The sequence below is a fragment of the Homalodisca vitripennis genome, chromosome 1, assembly GCF_021130785.1.
Source record: "Homalodisca vitripennis isolate AUS2020 chromosome 1, UT_GWSS_2.1, whole genome shotgun sequence".
Lineage (NCBI taxonomy): Eukaryota > Metazoa > Arthropoda > Insecta > Hemiptera > Cicadellidae > Homalodisca > Homalodisca vitripennis.
In genome coordinates, this window is record NC_060207.1 from 152,865,881 (window position 1) to 152,887,078 (window position 21,198).

A 21,198-nucleotide genomic window follows, 5' to 3' on the forward strand; every position below is an offset into this window, starting at 1 on the left:
AACAGGGACAGTTGTCTTTTACCTAATCCTTGAAACTGACATTCAGTGAAAAGTTACTCTTAGTGTTTATCTCTTTCATTAAGCAGTTTGCAATTCCTTAACCTTATATACAAATATTACTAGTTGAAAGTCAGATGCATTCACAAACAAGAACTGCCAAATCATTAACTGACACTAAATGAACAACTTGAAAAGTACTACAAGGAATACTACAAGAAAGCAGATCTTTTCCACTTTACAGATACGTTTTCAAATGTATTTTGTAGCTTATATTTCTTGTTAATCATATTGACTGATAATTTATTAATATTAAATCAACAATTTGTTATACATCCACAGTTTTACTTTTTGGATCAACATTCATCTGTGAACAATCTTTCCAAAAATGACTATAGTGAGATCCAATTATGGAGAAAATTTATCTGATAAACACCTAAAACCTACTTGGTGATGAGGATGTCAGAGTTCGAGTCAAGATGGAATGTCATTATTGGAATGAACAAACTCCATAAATCTCACATATACACAAGACAAAGTAATGTCTCAAAAGAAAACTGCAATTAATGTTAAGAATAGTAATTAGTAAACAAATTAATGTGTTTTGGTTGGAAATGTTTATTGTTTTCTTTTGAAACCTACAGCATAGGCTCAGTTACTACACACCATTTAATTCTTGCTAGTTAGTATACATATCTAGTCAATATGAATGAAAAAGTTTGGAGACCCACTCAATGAACATTCACACTCATTAGTATTCTCTTTCACTATGCAGTTTGCTATGTGATTGATTGCATCTTCTTACATGCAAATAATTCTAGCTGAACGTCAGATTAGCCACAATTTCAGTTGCCTGTGCATCTTGGCCTCTGAAATTAACACTCGGTTCAGCAATTTTGTGATGGACCAACCTTTTGAGGCTGGATTTTTCCAAAACATTCCAACCAAAAGGGTCTTTAATTTTATGTACAGCCCAACCTATGCTTATATTTAAGAATCTTCACTAAGCTCTAACAGGACAACCACCATAAGCAAAATATGATGAAAAAATACATAAAACTATTAGCTCAGGGTCGGCGAAGCCTATTACTTGAGATAATGGAAAAAGTTCACTTTTGTCTGTCTGTCTGCACAATATCTAAAAACAAAACTTGAAAGATTGCATGGAGTTAAATTTTTATATGAGCAACACCGAGTTTGGTGATGGTGCACGTCACTCTATGGGATTTGGATGAGCATTAGGGAATATTTTTACATTTTTCTTATGGACAACCACAATGTAATGAGAATATAGCAGAATAAATAAATTTGTAAACAATGCGATGACAATCACATGAAATTTTAACACGGGACACCTTAAAACATGTATCATATTCATACAGTAAAAAGAAAAAAAAATAATACAGTGGAAATTCCATGTTAAAAGTTGGTGAAAAGATTTCATTTCAGTGCATTCCTGCATTGTAGTACTCTCCCCAGCTCACCAAAACTTTTATCATTTGAACACTGCTATGAAACCTAACTTAATAAGCAAACATTTCAATGTATTATGTGGCAAGATATCTTGAGAAAGATTTCACCTGTAAACTTTAAATTATGCATTAACGTCATTTTTACATAGACAAGAAAGTGTACTCTGATGGTACATGTCCAACCATAGATTTTGGCTGAACGTAATTTTTATGTCACTTATTTTTTGTATGATTATCTGTCTTCGATCTGTCCGCAGGACATATCAAGACTGAAATGATCTGTAGATTTGAAATTTTGCAAGCAACCTCAGCGAAGCCTGTAACGCGACACACAATGATGCGTATTCCTACCTTTCAATTTTAATATGCCTAAAAGTTTTCAGCATACCTGTATTTTATAATAAACATTCGGGGCCTGATTAACCCTTTTGATACCATGTCCGTATGGGCAAACATTCACAAATTAAATGTTTTAAAATATGAAATGTAATGAAACTTACACTTCCGCTATGTAAAACTGACCACAAAGAATCATTCTAAAAAAGTTTTAAATTTAATTTGATACAACATTTTACAAATTAATGCTATAAAACATACAATCAGTGGTGTTGCAACTTGCTATACTTCTATACGTAAATCAGTCGTAAATGAAAACCTAACCACACAGTTTATTGTTTGACTAAACTACTTAATTATTTTTAGTATTATACTTTATACACTTATATTTCTTTTATATCAGTGTTTTTATTTAATGTTAGCCCTATTTAGAGTTTAACTTTACTGATGAAAGTAAATCAATTTTAAATTCTGAAAAAGTATAAATTAAAATTATATTTCATATTTTACTTATTTACACATAAATTAATAAATATGTGGTGGTTGCTCATTGTTGCTCATAACAAACCCATTTGTATAAAGCAAGCATATAAGTGATTACTATTTTTTATGTGCACCCATATAAATAAAAAGTAAAAAAATGTTTGATAAAAGGTTTATGGTATGCTATTTTAAGAACAAATATTTATTATTATTATTATTTTAAATATTTTAATATATTCCAGGCGAAATGAAAAGAAATTTAAATCTTTAAAATTGTTTATAACATTATTAAAACATAATTTTTTTGTAAATGTCTTTAAAATAATCAAAATAGTGCTGGATATGTAGCAGATAAATTGCTTGTTTTAGAGATATTTTAGAAAATTATTTATTACTTTATTTATTTTAAATTATTATTCATCTGGATTTTAATTTCTTAAAATAAATAATATTGCAATATAAGTTTTATTATTATTAATAATAATTTATACTCTGTTTGCAATAAAAAAAGGATAACATCTGAGCAATGTTGGGGGACACGCAAAGAACACATTGCTCTTATATGCAAATTTTAATCTGTTTTATTTGTATGAGAATCTTTCCTATCTCTAATTTTATATAATGTAATAGTTTCATTACAAAGATACTAATTAATTTTCAAATTTTGAACGCAAAGTTAAAAGTAACAACACTTCATATACATCTTTTAATATCTGAAGTTTTGTTAATATCTAACAATTTCAGTTGGAAACTATATGTAATATCTAAGAGAAGGCATTTAAAAATTCAATTCTTTAAGAGCTGACTGTATTAATGGCCATCTTGATTTTATCCTCATAAGAACTATAAAATTGATTTTGTGGTAAATAAATTATGACAGGATGTGTCTTGGAATCTCCATTCTTCCCTGTATGCTTCAAGAAATTCTTCAAGGGTGTAAAATGGCTGGGTTACAAGTAAGTTGTGGAGTTTCCTCTTCACAGCTACTCCCTTGTCTTTTGATAGTGTCTGGTAGAGTGTTCCACAGTTTTGGGCTGATGTATGATTGCTTTTCTTCAAAAAGTGCTGTTCGGTGTGGAGGCAGAATAAATTCAACTGTGTGGCGGAAGTTATGTGAGTGGAGGTCTTTCCCTGTTTGGAGATTCAGCTAATGAGCAAGCAAAATTTCTTCTTGAATGTACAGCCCAGTAATGGTAATTATTCCCATGAATTGGAAATCATATTTGCACCTTTGGAGGGGTTCAAGATCAGCAAGAGTTCCTTATGGCTTTTTTCTGTAGTATGAGCAACGAGTTGAGATTTCCAGTGGAGGATCCACCCCACACAATAAGCCTGTACCTCATATGGGATCCAACTAGTGAATGGCCAGTAATATTAGGGTTCAATATCAATTCATTTGCCTGTATATTTCAGAAATAACAAACCAAGCAGAGTGTAAAACATAGCTACACTACCTTTGACTAACAATTAACTTTATGGAAACAATACTCAATAGACAGAAGGAAGGCACAGGATCGAGTTACACAATTCATGGTCACCTTTAGAGCAGCTTAGAGGTGAATCATTCATGTGACAAGGAAGAATATATGGGTACGTATTGCTTACACACACGTGAATACCAAGCAGTGTAATTTAAAACTTTTCACTGACAGATACAAGCTATCAAAGTTATGCAAGGCATGTGTAAATATTATATATGTAAAATTAGTTTGAATTGGAATAAATTACGGCAGTTATCACATTTACTCTTTTTGGTAATATATCCATGTATACTTCAAAAACTTTCTACTGCCACTATATTGAAACCTACATGATATAAAAAAAAAATTGTAAGAACAAAATTTGTTGCAACTAATCTAAAAAATGTTCAGTTTCTTTCAATGTTTCATTTGTGTATAATAACCTGCTAACATTATTTTTCAACACTGAATAGTCACAGTTTTATAATTATCACGATGTATCATGTGTGATATTAAAAAGTCATTTATAATTACTTATAACTCCTAAAACCACAGTTCATTCTTGGTCTATACTTAAAAATTGATAATTTTGATAAATTCAAATCTGCTATCATGTTCTGAAGCATGAACACAAAAATGAAAACATACCACTCCAAGAAATGTTGTTATGAAAGTGATTTCAATAGGCATATTTCTATAAAATCTACCTAGTCAGAAACGACTTTCCTTATATCATAGGTGATAATTGTAATAGTGGAAGTGGGCAACTTATCATTCAATGGTTTGACTTTATAAATTTTGAGTACAAGTTTAAATAAGGTTTTTTACAAGTATTATGTTTGCCCATGTTTATGTTAAAGAGATATAAATAATAGGTTTACAATCATACATCTACAGAATTAGATTACATTCTATTTTTAGTAGTAAAGAGAAAATGATTAATAAGTTTCATCTTATCCTACCTGGCTTACAATTGTTTTTCAAGAAAACCCTTATCTAGTAATAACTGAACCTTCCTTTAAAATAATTTCTGCTGAAAACCCTGACAACTATCAAATATATATACAATATATACATATATATATATATATATATATATATATATATACATTGTATATATGTATATGTATAGTAATGGTTTCCAAATATTGTCAATAACAAAGTATATTTTGTTTTTTTATATTTTTTATTTTTTATTTTTTTATTATTTTTTTTTAAGTATATTTTTTGTAATTCAGATTCCATTTAGCATGTCATTTCCATGATTTCTACAAGATTTATATATATATATATATTGCAGCCCCATAATGAATGAGATTGAACAGATGTAATTAGTCTTATGTGCTGTAAGGCATGTGCTGCAGTCAATGTGTTAATAAGTTGTTTCACAATTGGCAAGCTGCTAAAAGAAATATTATTTTTTTTTCAATTATCTATTTCAGTGGTTTATTAATAAAATGGCACTCTATTAAAATAAAGAATTTCTTTAATTTGATTTTATACATTTTCTTATTAAACATTACCCTTTTTAGCACATTCTGTGACCTAAGCCAGGTCTTTGATCGTGTGGACCACAATCTTCTGCTTGAAAACCTACCTTTCTAAGGCATTGCTCAAAATGAACTAAAACTGTTTCAATCTTACTTATCTAACTACAAACAACAGGTTTCTGGTGGGTATGATTTGTTTCCAGAAGTTATACAGTAGTTGAATACTGTATGGGTTCCACCATTTTAGGTCCTTTTCTTTTTCTGATAGCTATTAATGACCTACCTAGTAATTTAGAACATGATTTACTTTTATATACTGATGATACAACTTTTCCGTGTTCTTAATATGTAGATCTTAATGTACTTGAAAATTTGGCTAGTTCTAATTTGGATATAGCAGAAGAATGGTTTAGTGATAATTGGTTTCTTATTGGATAAATAAAAAATTAAGAATACAATTTTTAGTCTAAGAGATATATGTGGTGTGGATGGCAAACTTATATTTTATAATTTAACATTTTTGGGACTAATGCTGGATCATAAACTTACTTATCATGGGAAGCTCATATTGACCTAATTGTTTCAAGAATTTCAAAATTTGTACTTCTAGTCTAAAGGTTTAGCACCATGTACCAGTGTTATATGTTAGAAATTCTTACTTTGCATTTTTCAATCTTTGATTAGATATGTATGGTCTTCTTTCCTTGGAGTTTGCTACTACAAAAAAAGTGTATAAAATAACAGTTATTCAAAAGAAATTTGTTTTTCTCAGAAATCAAATCACATTGTAATTTTGTTTTAATAGAAGTTTTAACAGATGTAATTTATATATTTATAATGTTGTCTTATAATAAATGCTTCGTTATATAGAAGTTTTTAACCAGACATGTGATGTGCATTCTTACAACATTAGGAATCACTTTGCTCTAAAAAATTTCCTTTAACTAGACTGGGCCGAGTCTCATATTCACATTGGAACTGAAGAAATAATTGAAAACGGTAACCAATTGACAGATTCATTGTAAATTATTTAAAAAAAATAGTATAATTGGCTTATTTAAAATCTTTTATATTTGTTGAATGACTGCATGGAAATACCAGTACAAGAAATTAGATTAATGCAATATTTGCCCCATCACTTTATTTTCACGGTAATAATTGATTTTTCAGTGTCTTGATTACTGTTACATTTAGTAATAATTGATTACTGTTGTTATCTCCATTATTTATTATATTTGTTATTTATTATTGTCAATATTAACTTGCTGTTTTTATCAAGTTACTATCCAATTTTGCTGACTACTTTAAATTATACTGTTTTAATTTTATCTAATTTTAATCATTCTTTTTTATTCACTAACTTATTACTGAAAATTGGATAAAATTTAATTATACTGTTTTAATTTTATATAATTTTAATCATTCTGCTATATTTACTAACTTATTACCGAAAATTGGGTGAAATGTTTGTATGAAGACTTTTGGCCTGCTTGGTAGTAACATAGCAATGTTAGAATTTGTATTTTGTCGATTGCATTGACTAGACATTCATTATTCATTATTGATTATTATTGAACATGAATATTGTTTTAGTTTACAAATTATTCACCTATTGTTGCTGTTTTTATTATTATTATTATTATTATTTCTTATGTTTAAGCATTAAGCACTGAACTCCACTGTGGTGAGGCCATATTTTTTGTATGGCATGCTTCTGTCTTGTTTTGTTAATTTTTATTTACTAAATGTATATTTTGCTTTTTCACTTATAAATGTTATATTTATTATTATTAAACTTTCAATAGTTGTTATTGAAACTTTAACTTGTTTTTTTTATAAATTTTTAAGTGTGGTGTAAGAATACTTATGGCATTAAAATACCTAATTAGTTATTTTCATAATGTTAATGCTACAATAGACTAAGGCTAACATGAATCCCAATAGCATGACTTTCCTCAATATGTGAAATTTGTATAACCTTGAAATTGCTATAACACTTGAGGTGTTACCTTTTACAGTACAGCTTTTATTTGATTTTAAATCTTTATAGCATGGATTTTTTATTTTGGATTTTGAGACTGAGTGATAGTGAGACCTTGATATCATAAAATTACTTAGGATAACCTTAAATTACTTTATGTACCTGAAGGTTTTGATGTGGCTGACATGTATTGTAGAGATGAACCTCATCTCTATGATAGGAAATGTTCTATATTTTTTAACCTTCCAACTGCCATTCAACGGATATCCCTTGTTTATTTTCATACCTTAAATGCCAATTACGGATATCTGTCGATTTGGCCCGCCCACTTAATCTCGTTTGTTATAATACGAAAACAATTAAGTATTGTTGTGAATTATATACCATTGGAAAGGTAAAGAGTTGCCAAACATAGAACTGGTTTGTGTTCTATGACAGGGATGTAATTTTAGAATAACATTGCTGTTTTTGTCTTAGCATAAAAAATCGTTTCACATCCTTTTCTTGTTTTTATGTTTTTTATAGTCCATAACAAAATATTACTATATATATATATATATATATATATATATATATATATATAGTATATATATATATATATATATTTATATTTATATTTTAATCCCCCGAAATATAGAAGTGAAAAATGGTTCTTTTGTTTTCTTCTATTCAACACAGTGATTAGTATATATATATATATATATATATATATATACTATATTTATGACCTTTATGTTCTTATAAAATCTTACAAAATCCCAAAACATTATTAAAATTACTCTTTTTATCAGGTTATTGTCCCTTTTATAGAAACGTATTATAACAATTTTGGTTCCTACTAACCAAATTAATAAACATTTTTACAAATTTGTTTGTTTTTGATCACGAAACCCAAACTTTTTATACTACTTCCAGTTGTTGCGCTAAAACTAATATATTTACCCAAATACTCATACAAAACTATACATTTTCTGAAACTAGACTAAATTTGAGACCTTTGGGTTATCTTGGAATTTGAAATTTAACTATATTTTTCAGGCACACATCTTCCCCTGTTTTACATGCAAAAGACAAAACTTCCTCAATCACCATAAAAAATTCAAGTGAAAATATTTACCATAATTACTTATTGTAATTGCATTAAACTGGTCATTGTAAACAAAATGATATGAAACACAGTAAGGTTTACAGTAAAAAACTAAACAGATAGAGTATTTTTTACAGATTTTAGAAAGAACGGTTGCACAACTGGAAAACACAGCTTGGTGTTTAAGGAAAATATTAAGGGCAGCCGGAGGGTTAAGGAAAGCCCAATTTTGAAATACTGTATGTTAATTGTTTTTATGTTGTAGTATTTTTGAAGAAGTTGCTATCATTTAAAAAAGTTAACATATAATTTTAGATAAAATATAAAGTACTCTCCAGTAACATAATAACTTATTTTTGACACAATTAGACAATTTTAAGGTTTTCTTACCAGAAGGTTTATGCCTGAATATGAGATGACTTCAATGTAAATATTACAGAAAACTTACAAGAGTCTCAAAGTTTTCATAACCTTCTAACATCTTATGACTTATTTTGTTTAAACAAAAATCCTACTGGAGAATTGGTTTGTATCGACAACATTACAACTAACATCGTTCATTAATGCACCAACAGCATTGAACATTAACAAACCTATTGATGTGATGGAAGCAATATTATTTGTAAATAAATACTTACTTATTAATGTTTGGGGGTAAAGAACATGGCTTAGTGACATCTTAATTGTACACATAACGTAGCTAATTGTGTATGTACACAGATTCAATCCTACGTTTCGAGATCTGCAATCTGATCTCTTCTTTAGGTAAATAACTAACAACATACCTTAGTGCATACTCAACTTGTAAAATATGTAGAAGGAAACTGTCTGTTATCTGCTAAACAGTTTGGCTTCAGAGCGAAACATAGTACCATTGATGCAGTTCAAACATTAATAAACGATTGTCTAAATGGAGTTGAAAATAGACTGCTCAATCTTTAGATCATTTGACATGTCTAAAGCTTTTGATACTGTTGTACATAACATTCTAGTTGATAAGTTAGTTTTTTATGGTTTTACTGATGTTACTATGAAGTTTTTTAGATCCTATTTAACAAATAGATATCAATCAGTGTTTCTAAATGGTTCATTTTCTCCGTCTTTAAATGTTAAACATGGCGTACAACAGGGCTCAATTCTGGGTCCGACACTGTTTATTTTGTACATAAATGACCTGTCTTTTAATTTAAGTTCTGTTGGTGCTAGTAGTTACCTGTTTGCTGATGATTTGGGTGTGTATGTTAAAAAAAAGAGCCTTGAAGTCATGAGATCAGTCTTAAGCCAGCAAACCAGAGTAATAAATGATTGGTGCGCTGCTAACAAGCTTTGTATTAACATGGAGAAGGTTGTTGATTTACCTGTTAGTTTAAGTCACTTTGATGTTACCAGTAGTTTAAAATTTCTTGGAATTAATATTCAATCTAATTTAAAATGGGAAAATTAAAAAAGGTCCATCAGATTAATATGTGGGGTATCAGCTAGAACACATTGTAAACCTCACTTCATAAAATCAAGAATTCTTTCCCTGCCATCTATTTATGTATTGTCTGTTTTAATGTATATAAGAAACAATTTGTCTACTCTTGAGGATTACACCTTAGTACATGAACACAACACAAGATACAGGCAACATTTGGTGACAAAGAGGTGTTGTTATACTCTCACTCAAAATAGTTTTGTCTACCAAGGTATTAAAATGTACAATAGTTTACCACAGCATCTTAAGGTGCTGCCTGTAAATAAATTTAAGAATTGTATTAAGCTTATTTTATTGGATGAATGTCTGTACAGTGTTCAAGAGTATTATGATATAAACTTTCTTAATTATTGACTGTTATTAATTGTTGTAACTTATTAATTTATTGTTGTTGTTGTTGTTGTTGACACCTGTCCTGCATTCTGTAATGTGTAATGACAAATAAAGGAATCTGAATCTGAATCAACACATAATTACCAACTAGGTGAAAATTAAAAAATCATACCAGAGCGTTGCAACACGCCTAAGTCAGAAATCACAACCACCATGTTGTGTGTCAACTTCATTAACTCTAAAACATGCACTTAATAAAAAACTAAACACGACACTAAATATTAAAACTGAACTACAGAATACGGGTCACAAGACGTCTGCATTCGTCGACCCACCATCTACGAGTGACCAGAGGCCAATAGCAAATGGCAATCGACACGGCAGAAACAAGATGGCAGCAATACAAAGGAAGGGGGACAGGAATGGGTCCAATAATAAAAAAAAGGGAAAAATCCTGTTTCCTTCACAATCCTTCCATTGTCAAAAACAAACTTCAAACAAAGAATGCAATCCTAATTGTGTAACAAGAAACAAAACAGAATAATGATAGATCTAATTTCCTATTAATTAAATCTGATGTATCCTAGGGATCTGTATTGGGACCTTCCTATTTTTAATTGAAATAAATGATCTCCCAAGAAATATACCATGCAAATCAGTATTATATGCATACGATACTACTTTAGTTTGGAATTGAAAAGAATTTGGAAAAATGAAAGTAGATCAAAATGTATCAATGAATATTGCCAAGAGCTGGTTCTAAACAAATCATTTAAATATCATTACAAAAAAAGTTTAGTAACTTCAAACAAAGAATTCAATCCTAATTGTGTAACAGGAAACAAAACAGAATAATGATGGACCTAATTTCCAATTAATTCAATCTTATGTATCCTAGGGATCTGTATTGGGACCTTCCTATTTTTAATTGGGATAAATGATCTCCGAAGTAATATACCACACCAATCATTATTATATGCAGACGATACTACTTTAGTTTGGAATTGAAAAGAATTTGGAAAATTGAAAGTAGATCAAAATGTATCAATGAATATTGGCAAGAGCTTGTTCAAAAAACAAATAATTTAAATATCATTAAAAAAATTTTAGTAACTAAATAAATCAAGGCAGAGTACATTAAACTACTTGGCCTTTACTTAGGCAGAAGATTGAAATGTGGTGTACATATAAAATATCTTTGTAAAAAATTATCTAGAATCACTTATTTGTTAAGAACACATATACTGGGTGTTAGCAGAGATATTTTAATTAATATTTATTATGCTTTTTTCACTCCCAGACTGAATACGGTGTTACTTTATGGGGAAATAGTAGTCTGTATGTGGAATAAATATATATATATATATATATATATATATATATATATATGTTTTATATATAATTACTTGTTTTATGATATACATCGTAAATCATAAAACAAGTAATTACAAGAATCAACAAACATCAACAATAAACAACCATGATTATCACAGCATTTATTAGGTTTTGTTTTGTCTAACCGAAGCCCATTAATAAGTCCTGGAATACCAATAGCTGGTTTTGCCATGTCATCTCTTATTGTTTACCAGTTAGTATGTGAGACACACTCAGTCCAGTTACTGTGTCAAAGTGGTTAACTTCGGTACAATTTTGTGTCCTAAGTTCTCTAAACAATTACTGATTGAATGTTTTATCTGCCTTACAATAACTTTAAATGTAATTTAAAACTGTCGGGCTTTTATAAAAAATTCAAAATTTAATTGGCCACTAAATGTGATACCTGAAACATTAGAAACGTGAAACATTAGAGACCTCTAGTTTGCGCCATTCTTCTTCTATTTATAATACCTTTAAAATGAGGTGTCACTTGCTAGGAGTTCCTATTTAAAAATGTTGACTTAAAAATGGAGTATTTTGGAGGAATCAAAAATTTTGTTACATCGAAATCTCCTCAGTTGGTCATATAAACATCCCTTAAAGTAAATCATTCAATCTCTATTCATAAGTTAATAGAGGGAAAGGGGGAGGGAACTTTTAAGACGCCCGGTATATTTCTGTCTAGTAGAAGTAAAAGAAAATTAGCATAAATACAAAATTAGATATGACAATACATAATTATAACACAAGAAATCATTAAGTCCTAGATTTACTACCTGCTAGACTTAACAGAAACAAATAACAGCGTATTTTGTATAAAAAAAGATTATTCAACAAATTGCCACAATCCGCACACACTCTCACTATTAATTAATTCAAAAATTACTTGAAAAATGGTTAAATGAACAAGTTTTATACAAGGTTGACGACTATCTAGCTACTGAATACAGTACATTTAAAACAATCATTCATTAATTTTGAATTCAGATCAGATAGATAATGTATATGTTTTTATGAATGTTGTACCCAATTTGTTAAATTGTCTTTAGTTTTGTTAGTTTATACATGGGACATGTTATTTTTTATATTGTTACCTGTTGTCTATCAATTATTTATTTGTAAATGTATTTTTAATCTGTTAGGAATTTATGTTTATTGCTATTATAAATGTTATAAAAAGTTATTCATAATTGTATTTATATAATATATTCATATCTGTTTATATGTGTATATATATACAGTTCACAAAAGAGTGTCACAAACGTCTTTGGCTGAAGTACTCATGATTTAAAATAAAAAGTATCATATAAAAATAGGTCGAAAAAGTTTGTGTTTGCAACTAGCTAAAAATACAAAAAGTTGTATTATTTTGTAAAAAAAATTGCAGCTAGTAGCTAAACAAGACATTTCTCTACTTATATTTATATGAAATTTTTTTATTTGAAACGACTACCACCACTCACAGAAGATTGTGACACTCTTTTATAAACACCCTGTATACATTATTGTACAATATTTATTTTAATTTTTACCTGCTTTCATTATTATTAATTGTGTTGATGTAAATGTTGTTAATTCTGTTTACCTTTTTATTTGAGAATGTAAGTCTTTTTAATCTGTTATGATCTTGCTGTCACAATAATTGTTACAGCATTTATTAGTATTTGTATACATTATTTATAGTATTATTCTATATTATTTATTTTTATTATTCTATATTTATTTTTATTATTCTATATTTATTTTTATTATTCTATATTTATTTTTATTATTTTATATTTACTTCTATTATTCTAAACTTATTTTAATTTTTACCTAAACATAGTTGTTAAAACAATATGCAATAATACATGATGAAAAGGTCAAATTGTTTTATATTAGTATTGGGGAAATCTATTGCATCACTGTATGTTTACTGATCAAAAAAATCTTGACTCTGGAAAACTCTGCATCTTTAATACAGGCATTTTTCATTAATTTATTTTTTTTTCCCCCAATTCTGGTCAAAACTCTAACCATTTATAGCAAGTTTGTTTCCAAAACCTAACCTTTATAGTACAAGCTTAACCTCAGCAGTATGTCGTTTTCTATATTAGAACATTTAAAGCTTAAGAGTTCACCCTTGTCAGTGCATATTTCCCATGGTCAGAGATATGTACTTTGAAGAAAACAAAATTTTGGGCTCTACTTGTATGAAACCCATATCCAACCTGACACTGTACACCTATGATGAGTTACTGTAGACTGTAGTTCCAATTGTCATGGTTACATTGCTGTTGTAGAATTTGTAAAGTTTTCATGTTTTTCAATAGAAAATTGAGTGAAAGTGTTGCCAAATGATTTAATATGCTTGATAGTGTCTTGGTTCCTATGCCACTTTTCCAATTAGATACACTGGGTACGTTCCTAGGGGCACAAAGGATTTGGAGCTCCAAAATCTGAATACAAAAAATATTTTTAAAAGGTGGAAAATGAGAGCGGAATATTGTTTAGATAAAAACTACAGTATTACATTTATTGCATGTCAACCATAAACTAACACCTAATGAGTGTGACCTGTGTGCAATATTTTTTTATTAAGTATGGTAAAATGCTATGCAGTGTAGTACTGTGCTCTGAGACACTGAACAACACATCATCAAAAGCCTTCATTGAAGCTACTGTTTATTTTTCTTTTTTACAAGAATTTTACATTTTATTACAGCACCTAATACTAGATGGGATATGTTGAGAGATCATGTGCAAAGGAGCAATGAATAAAAACTGAAAACTGAAGAAGAACATGATCTTCTTGGTGTTACTAAGGAATTACATATCTTATCTTTGTTTTTTTCTGGCAAAGAACCAACTTTGATTATCATGAAGCAAGAGCATTTCAACTAGCTAATGAAAGCTAATAAAGCCAGCTATGAAAATATTATAAAAAGGAATTTTTTCAGATGAAGTAAGAGATTTGGATTTTGATAAAATGACTCCTAGAGAGAGATTTTGTATTGAAATGTTCTTACCCATAATTGACAATCTTGTAACCTAGTTAGACAAAAGAAGGGATTGCTATGAAGCTCTCAACTCGAGATTTAAAATTATCAGAATCTCCAAGAAAAAGAACCACAAAATGTGACAGAAAAAATGAAAATTTGGCACCTCAAACCCACTCAAAAGACATTAATGAAGATCTTAGTGGAAGAATGTCAACATTTCAAAATGTATTAAGAAGTGGAAAAAAATAACAACAATGATAGGAACCTATACTTACATCAACAAAGACAAGTTGAAAAGTACCTTTCTAAATTTTTATAAGTTGCACTGAGAATTTACCTTACTCTTCATATGACAAATTGTACAGCAGAAAGGAGCTTTTCTACTCTTAAGAGGGTAAAGACTGATACAACATCTACAATGGAAAATGAAAAACTAAACAATTTAATGTTTAATGCTTTGCACTCAAAATAATATTACATTGGCACATTGGCACTTGATTATGACAATGTCATTAATGATTTTGCAAAGTTCAAAGCTCGAAGAAAACCTTTGTTGCTTAAGTGCACTGACAATGAATCAAAAGAGGAAGAGAACATCTAAAAGTAGAAGATGACAGATGGTAAAAGCTATTACAAAATGACTTAAGTAAAATAATATTCTGATTAATTAAAAAAAGGGTGATGGGTGGGTGGTCCGTGATGCTGTACAGTAACTGATAATATATGAAGAAGACCATGAAACTCCTTGCGACTGCCAGTTGTCAGTCCGAGATACAGCGGATCCATAGATGGTGGATAATGGAAAGACTCTCAAAACAACAAAAGAAGAGTAGAGACAAGATTCAATGAAAGAAGGACAGTTAAGTGGATTCCCTCCCGAACCAAAACTGGCTAATCAAGAACTCAAAATGAAATGCTCTGCTTGGTTTTTTAAATCACATATTATTTGCATTTACTATTTAGTATTCCATACCCCCCCCAGACCTGCAGGTATGAGGAGCGCAATTATTTGAAGTACCTAGGGCGCTAGTGAGATTAAAAATGCCCCTGCATCCATGTACTTAACTCAAAACTAAAAAAAAATATATAAATGTTTCAATAACATGCACAAGGATGTCTATAAGTTGTGAAATAAATCAAAATTAGCTCACAGCTCACAGTTTTTACAAAATTCAGTATAGTACATGTCTCAAAACAGTACTTTTTAATAATCTTATGTATTTTTTTTATTTTCATTGTTCCAGTCTTAATTTGCAACTACAATACTGTTGTGTAGAACAATATTAAACAATGTTTTCTATTAAAATATACATTTCCATTTATTACTAAGCTTGTTACAATAATCATGTACTGTACACTGATGTTGTAAATTTACTTTTGAAAACAAAACTTATTAGCAAGGTTTAATAAAAAAATGCACTAGGTATTGTTATACCTAGTGCATTTTTAGAACATACTTTAAGTTCACAAAGCCTTTTATATATATATATATATATATATATATATATATATATATATATATATATATATATATATACAATACAAGTATATAATACAATAATATAATATAAGTGAGAGATCCGGGTTCAAGTCCCAGTGGAGCTAGTACTTTTTGTGATTTAATGTTTATTGAAAAATTAAATAAGGATATTGCCATTTATACAAATTTGATTAATGTAAACAAAAGTCGTTTGACAGGTATTTGGTCTTACGATCAGTTTAGTTATTTAAACGCATATGTGACAGATACGGCCAAATACAATATAATTGAATCGTAAAAAATAAGGGCTCTGTGATGTAATGCTAGCACATTCACCCGGCAAGTGAGAGATCCGGGTTCAAGTCCCGGCAGAGCAAGTACTTTTTGTGATTCAATGTTTATATATATATATAAACAATTTTATATATATATATATATAGTATGTGATTCTTACATAATTGTAAACACTGTATTTTTACAGTTTCCTTCAAGTTCTCAAAAGAATTATTTAAAAAATTACAATATATATATTTTTAAATAATTTTTTTGAGAACTTGATGGAAACTGTAAAAATACAGTGTTTACAATTATGTAAGAATCACATACTACCAACAATACGCAACAGAGTAAAAGAGTCAACCTTCAATCCGTTGTGGTTAAAGACCACTCAAGCGTTTGATGAATACATACAACTGACTGTCAACTGCTCTGGTGGAATAAACCTATTACATGTTAGATCTAACCCCCCTGGCATGAAACCTCCTGATGCACAGAGACCTAATCCACAAATGAAATACAACTATAATTAATTATATATGAGTTTGATCAATTATTATATTAATAAAAAATATCATTCTCAAAGTTAATAGGACCCAATATGGAACAAAACAAACCAATTTTTCTGCATGACCTTATTTATAATATTATTGATTCAAAAGGAAATTAGATTATGTGAAAGGCCTAAATTGAAAAAAATGAAATGTGCTGAAGAAGCTAAAAGTAAAGAAGTTTTAAATATACCAAATAATTATTATGAGTTCTATCACAAAACATGCCTTCCCTCCTATGAGATTAAATTTCAATAGTTACAATATTTTTATTATTTACCATATATCGTTTTGAAAGGGTCAGTGTACTTCTTGTCTTGACTTTCTTAAATAATTTTAAATATAACTATCTAGATGGGTGTAAGAACAAATATTGTGTCCATTTCTCATACATGTATAATAAACCTTGATAAGATGTTTTAAAATTTACTTTTATTTTTTCAAGTTTTCAATCATTTTTACATTGCAATCATAAAAACAATATAGGTTTTAAAAACATTTTTGATAAATAATAGTACTATATCATCCATAAGTTAAACTGAAAAAAGCTACTTGGACTGGTATTTTGGCACTGACTTCTGGTACGGACTAAGTGTTGTTTAACCTTTTCAATTGTAACTGGTTTTATACTTAAACAGTAATCACATCTTTAGCCGTTTTTTATTTACGTATTAGCAATTGGTTTTCGGAGTTTTTCTTTATTAATAAGGCCTAAATCAATAATGGTATATTTATTATTACATGCTTTTTGGATTGGACACAAAACACTAATAGTTGTTTATATTTCGACTAGTCTGCTCAACAACACTTAAGCTCAATCGCTTTGAGCTCAATCTCATTACCAATTCAACAAAGTTAAATTTCATACAATTCTGTTTGTGAAACAAAAACTCAGGTAAAAGTTATGTTGGACGATTCTCAGATTGAAGAGGTCTAAACGAAAAAATTCCTTGGAATACACCTTGATCGAGGGTTCATTTTGGACTGTCACGTAGACCACTTATGCTCAAAACTATCCTTAGGAAAATGTTTTGAGAAAATTGTCCGAGAATTGCCCGACCCAGATACTGATACGGCATACTACAGAGTAACCTACCCACAACTATCCTACAGATTAACTTTGTGGGGGGTTACATAAACTCAAATTTCTCAAGAATCTTTATTCTTAAAAAAAAACTATTTGAATAATCACCAAACTGCGCAGTAGAGAGTCATGTAGGCAAGCTTTCAAAGACCTGAAACTGTTGACATTACCCTGCCTCTATATTTTAGAGGCCTGTCATTTTTTAATCTAAATTTAATGCCATAAGAAGTAGTGACATACACTCTTATGTAACTAGAGAGAGGAACAACTACTGAACTGGGGCATACAGGATGGTACTGTTTGCCTTCCCAGGCAGTAGTTATCTTTCTTAACAGATTACCAAATTCACTAAAAAATGCTCCAATGCCAAGAGCATTTAAAAAGCTCGTCTGAAATCAACTTTAGTTGCAAACGCTTCAATTGGGAGACCCTCGATTGGCAGACTGACTAGGAACTAGAGTGGTACAATTTGAATGAGTGGGAGAGAGTGACTGCAAACAAAGTATGTATGAAAGAGACTCTTGTGGTGGAATGAATGGAAAAATTTAGCTTTTTACATTTGACGATTCTGATACATTTCTTGTATTATTGTTTTACAGAATAAACAATTTATTATTTATTTTTATTATTATTATTATTATTAGAGTATAGTTTTCGATGGTTTGGTAATGAAATAAAAAAGTTGATACTCTAGATATATTTAATGTAAAGTTAGTTACTTCCCTATTGATGAAAAGTAGTTATCCATCCCCTATCCTGGAAGGGTCAAAGAACTCAGCAAACCAACTACCCACACCATGCTTTTTGTTCTAGTAAAATGTAAGAGAATTCAGTTGTATACACTGTAAGGTTCATTAACTCTGTTATCAGTCCTGCTGTGTGTTGTAATTGCACTTTAAATGTGTTATTGCCATAGCTGGCTAATGAAGAAGTACCAAGAAGCAGTAAGTTCTTCTTCAACCCTCAAAGCAGCTCAATCCCATATCACTGCAATCATACTTTGTATAGCCCACCACATTCTCACGGTTTTTTTGGGCTCTCTCCATTCTTAAAGATTTTTTAAACCCCCTTTTTGAGTAGTCATTGTAGTTAAAAAATCCCATTTTCGTCCCCCTAAAAAGTACGAGAGTCAAATGCGGTTCAACAACAGATCCAAGATTTGGTACTTGCATCCACGGCCGTACGGACAAACTCACGAATAGTGTAATACTGTGAAACTCAAGACATCTTTAACCAACCCTTTGGTCCTGTCTGCGTCTACTGTGAGTGATAAGACTACTGACTGATCGTTCAACAATAAAAGGTATTATCTTCGCACATTACCATAATGTTAAAAAACTCAATTTAACTGTAACCTATTATCAGTCATAAATATTACCAAATCCCCCACAAAATTAAATATTTTTTATAAATAATTTATTATAAGATAGTAAAGAAATAATAAAGCTCTCTATTTATTTCTTATATAACATGATAATCACTCTGGAACTAACAGGCATTCTGTTCTATTTAGTTTTACTTTGTTTTCGTTTTGTATTCATCAAAAATGGATTGCAGTAACATCCGTGATTTATTATTAAATGGTATTGATATTTCTGAAATGACGCGATGGAAAATACTTTAAGCTGATAAAGATAATAGGGATCATAGAGGCTTTTTCACCCATCTTGTAAATAGCCTTTTTTCTAAACATAAATGTTATAAGTTGACAATTTTCTTGATCAGCATGAAAACCCGGATATTTTGCAAATTTGGATTTTTAAATTGAAGGTGTATAGTGATTTCTGTAGGCTGCAGAAAATAAAAACTGTTATTAGAAAGTTTTAATTTCTGATCACCAAAATCCAATTTGTTTTTCTTTATACAACACAATAGCCTTATTTAAATTAAATAAGGCTATTGCCATTTATACAATTTAATGTAAATAAAAGTCGTTTGACAGGTATTTGGTTATATGCTATTATATATGCTTATTTAAACGCATATGTGACAAATACGGCCCAATACAAAATAATTGAATCGGAAAAGTAAGCGCTCTGTGGTGTAATGGTAGCACATTCACCCGGCAAGTGAGAGATCCGGGTTCGACTCCCGGCGGAGCAAGTACTTTTGCGATTCAATGTATTTAAATTAAATAAGGCTATTGCCATTTTTATATTAAAATTTAATGTAAATAAAAGAAGTTTGTCTATGTATATAATTTCTTCCGATTTATATATAGTAATGAATCCTTTTAATTAAAATTTGTAAAGAGCAATAATTAATTAATTAATTACATTTGTAATTTTAATCAACATGAATAACAAGACAACCAAATGTATATTCGTGTCCTTTTATATTTTCCGTAAGTTTTTGTGAAGGATATATAGTTCAAGTTGAATCATGATTGAATAGTGTTAACCCTTGAACTTACAAAATTCCAATTTAAGGCTAATTTTTTCCTGCCAATAGTGCGGGCTTTTGCATATTACAATTTGGTATAAATGCTTTTTAATTCTTAAAAGCTATTATTATGATCAACGATATATATATATATATATATATATATATATATATATAAAGTACATATCTATTTGGGAATTCTAGTGCACTTTTGGAACAGACCAAAAATCAATGTAAAATAATGTTCAAAGGATTATAAACGGATCTGTAAAATCAAACAGTAAATCTCGAATGTAAAAATAACTAAACCTATGGCTGTTTTATTAACTATTGTTTGCTTCTACATTTCTAAGCTGTTTTAATGAAAAGGCTAATTTCCATGTCCAATAGTAGTGCCTTAGGCCACTTAACCAACCTGACTTGATGTCTTGAATGTGCAAATAGCTCACTTAGCATACCTGCTGTTGCTGTTTGAGTCAACTAGATCTCATGCCAGTTCTAGGTTTAATGAAATATATTTTACTAATGTTTAATGTTAACATAAATAACACTAACCTTGTTGTTGATGATTCTTGTCTTTTTTCCATCCATCTGGATAATAAGTTTAGCACCCATGTCTTTCTCCCTGAAAGAACATATCTTTATCAGTACAAATCTTCATGATATAATTAAAATTATTTCAATGTAACTAACTCAATCAAAATGTTAAATCAAATTTGATTAGTACAGTCTAGGGGGCAAAGAGATGTCCTGTTTTCACTAGCACTCTAAATAAATTAAATTAGTTTTAATAAATGATGATTACAAAACTGGTAATATATTATGGAACTGTATTGATTGGTACAATAAGTATATTGTAATTCTGAATGTAAGGACTTGCACTTAGTTAAGGATCGGTAATTAATAGCTAACCTGCCATTGTCTAACAAAGGGTTTGTTTGCCATTCGTCA

General features: G+C 29.5%; 1 protein-coding gene across 1 annotated transcript in view; it reads right to left on the reverse strand.

Moving 5' to 3' along the window:
- LOC124373969 (kinesin-like protein Klp98A) overlaps positions 1-21,198 on the reverse strand; it is a 114,273-nt gene that overhangs the window by 88,122 nt on the left and 4,953 nt on the right. Inside the window, exon 2 of the mRNA XM_046832280.1 lies at positions 20,803-20,872. Coding sequence (XP_046688236.1) covers positions 20,803-20,872 — 70 coding nt within the window. The remainder of the gene's footprint in view (positions 1-20,802; positions 20,873-21,198) is intronic.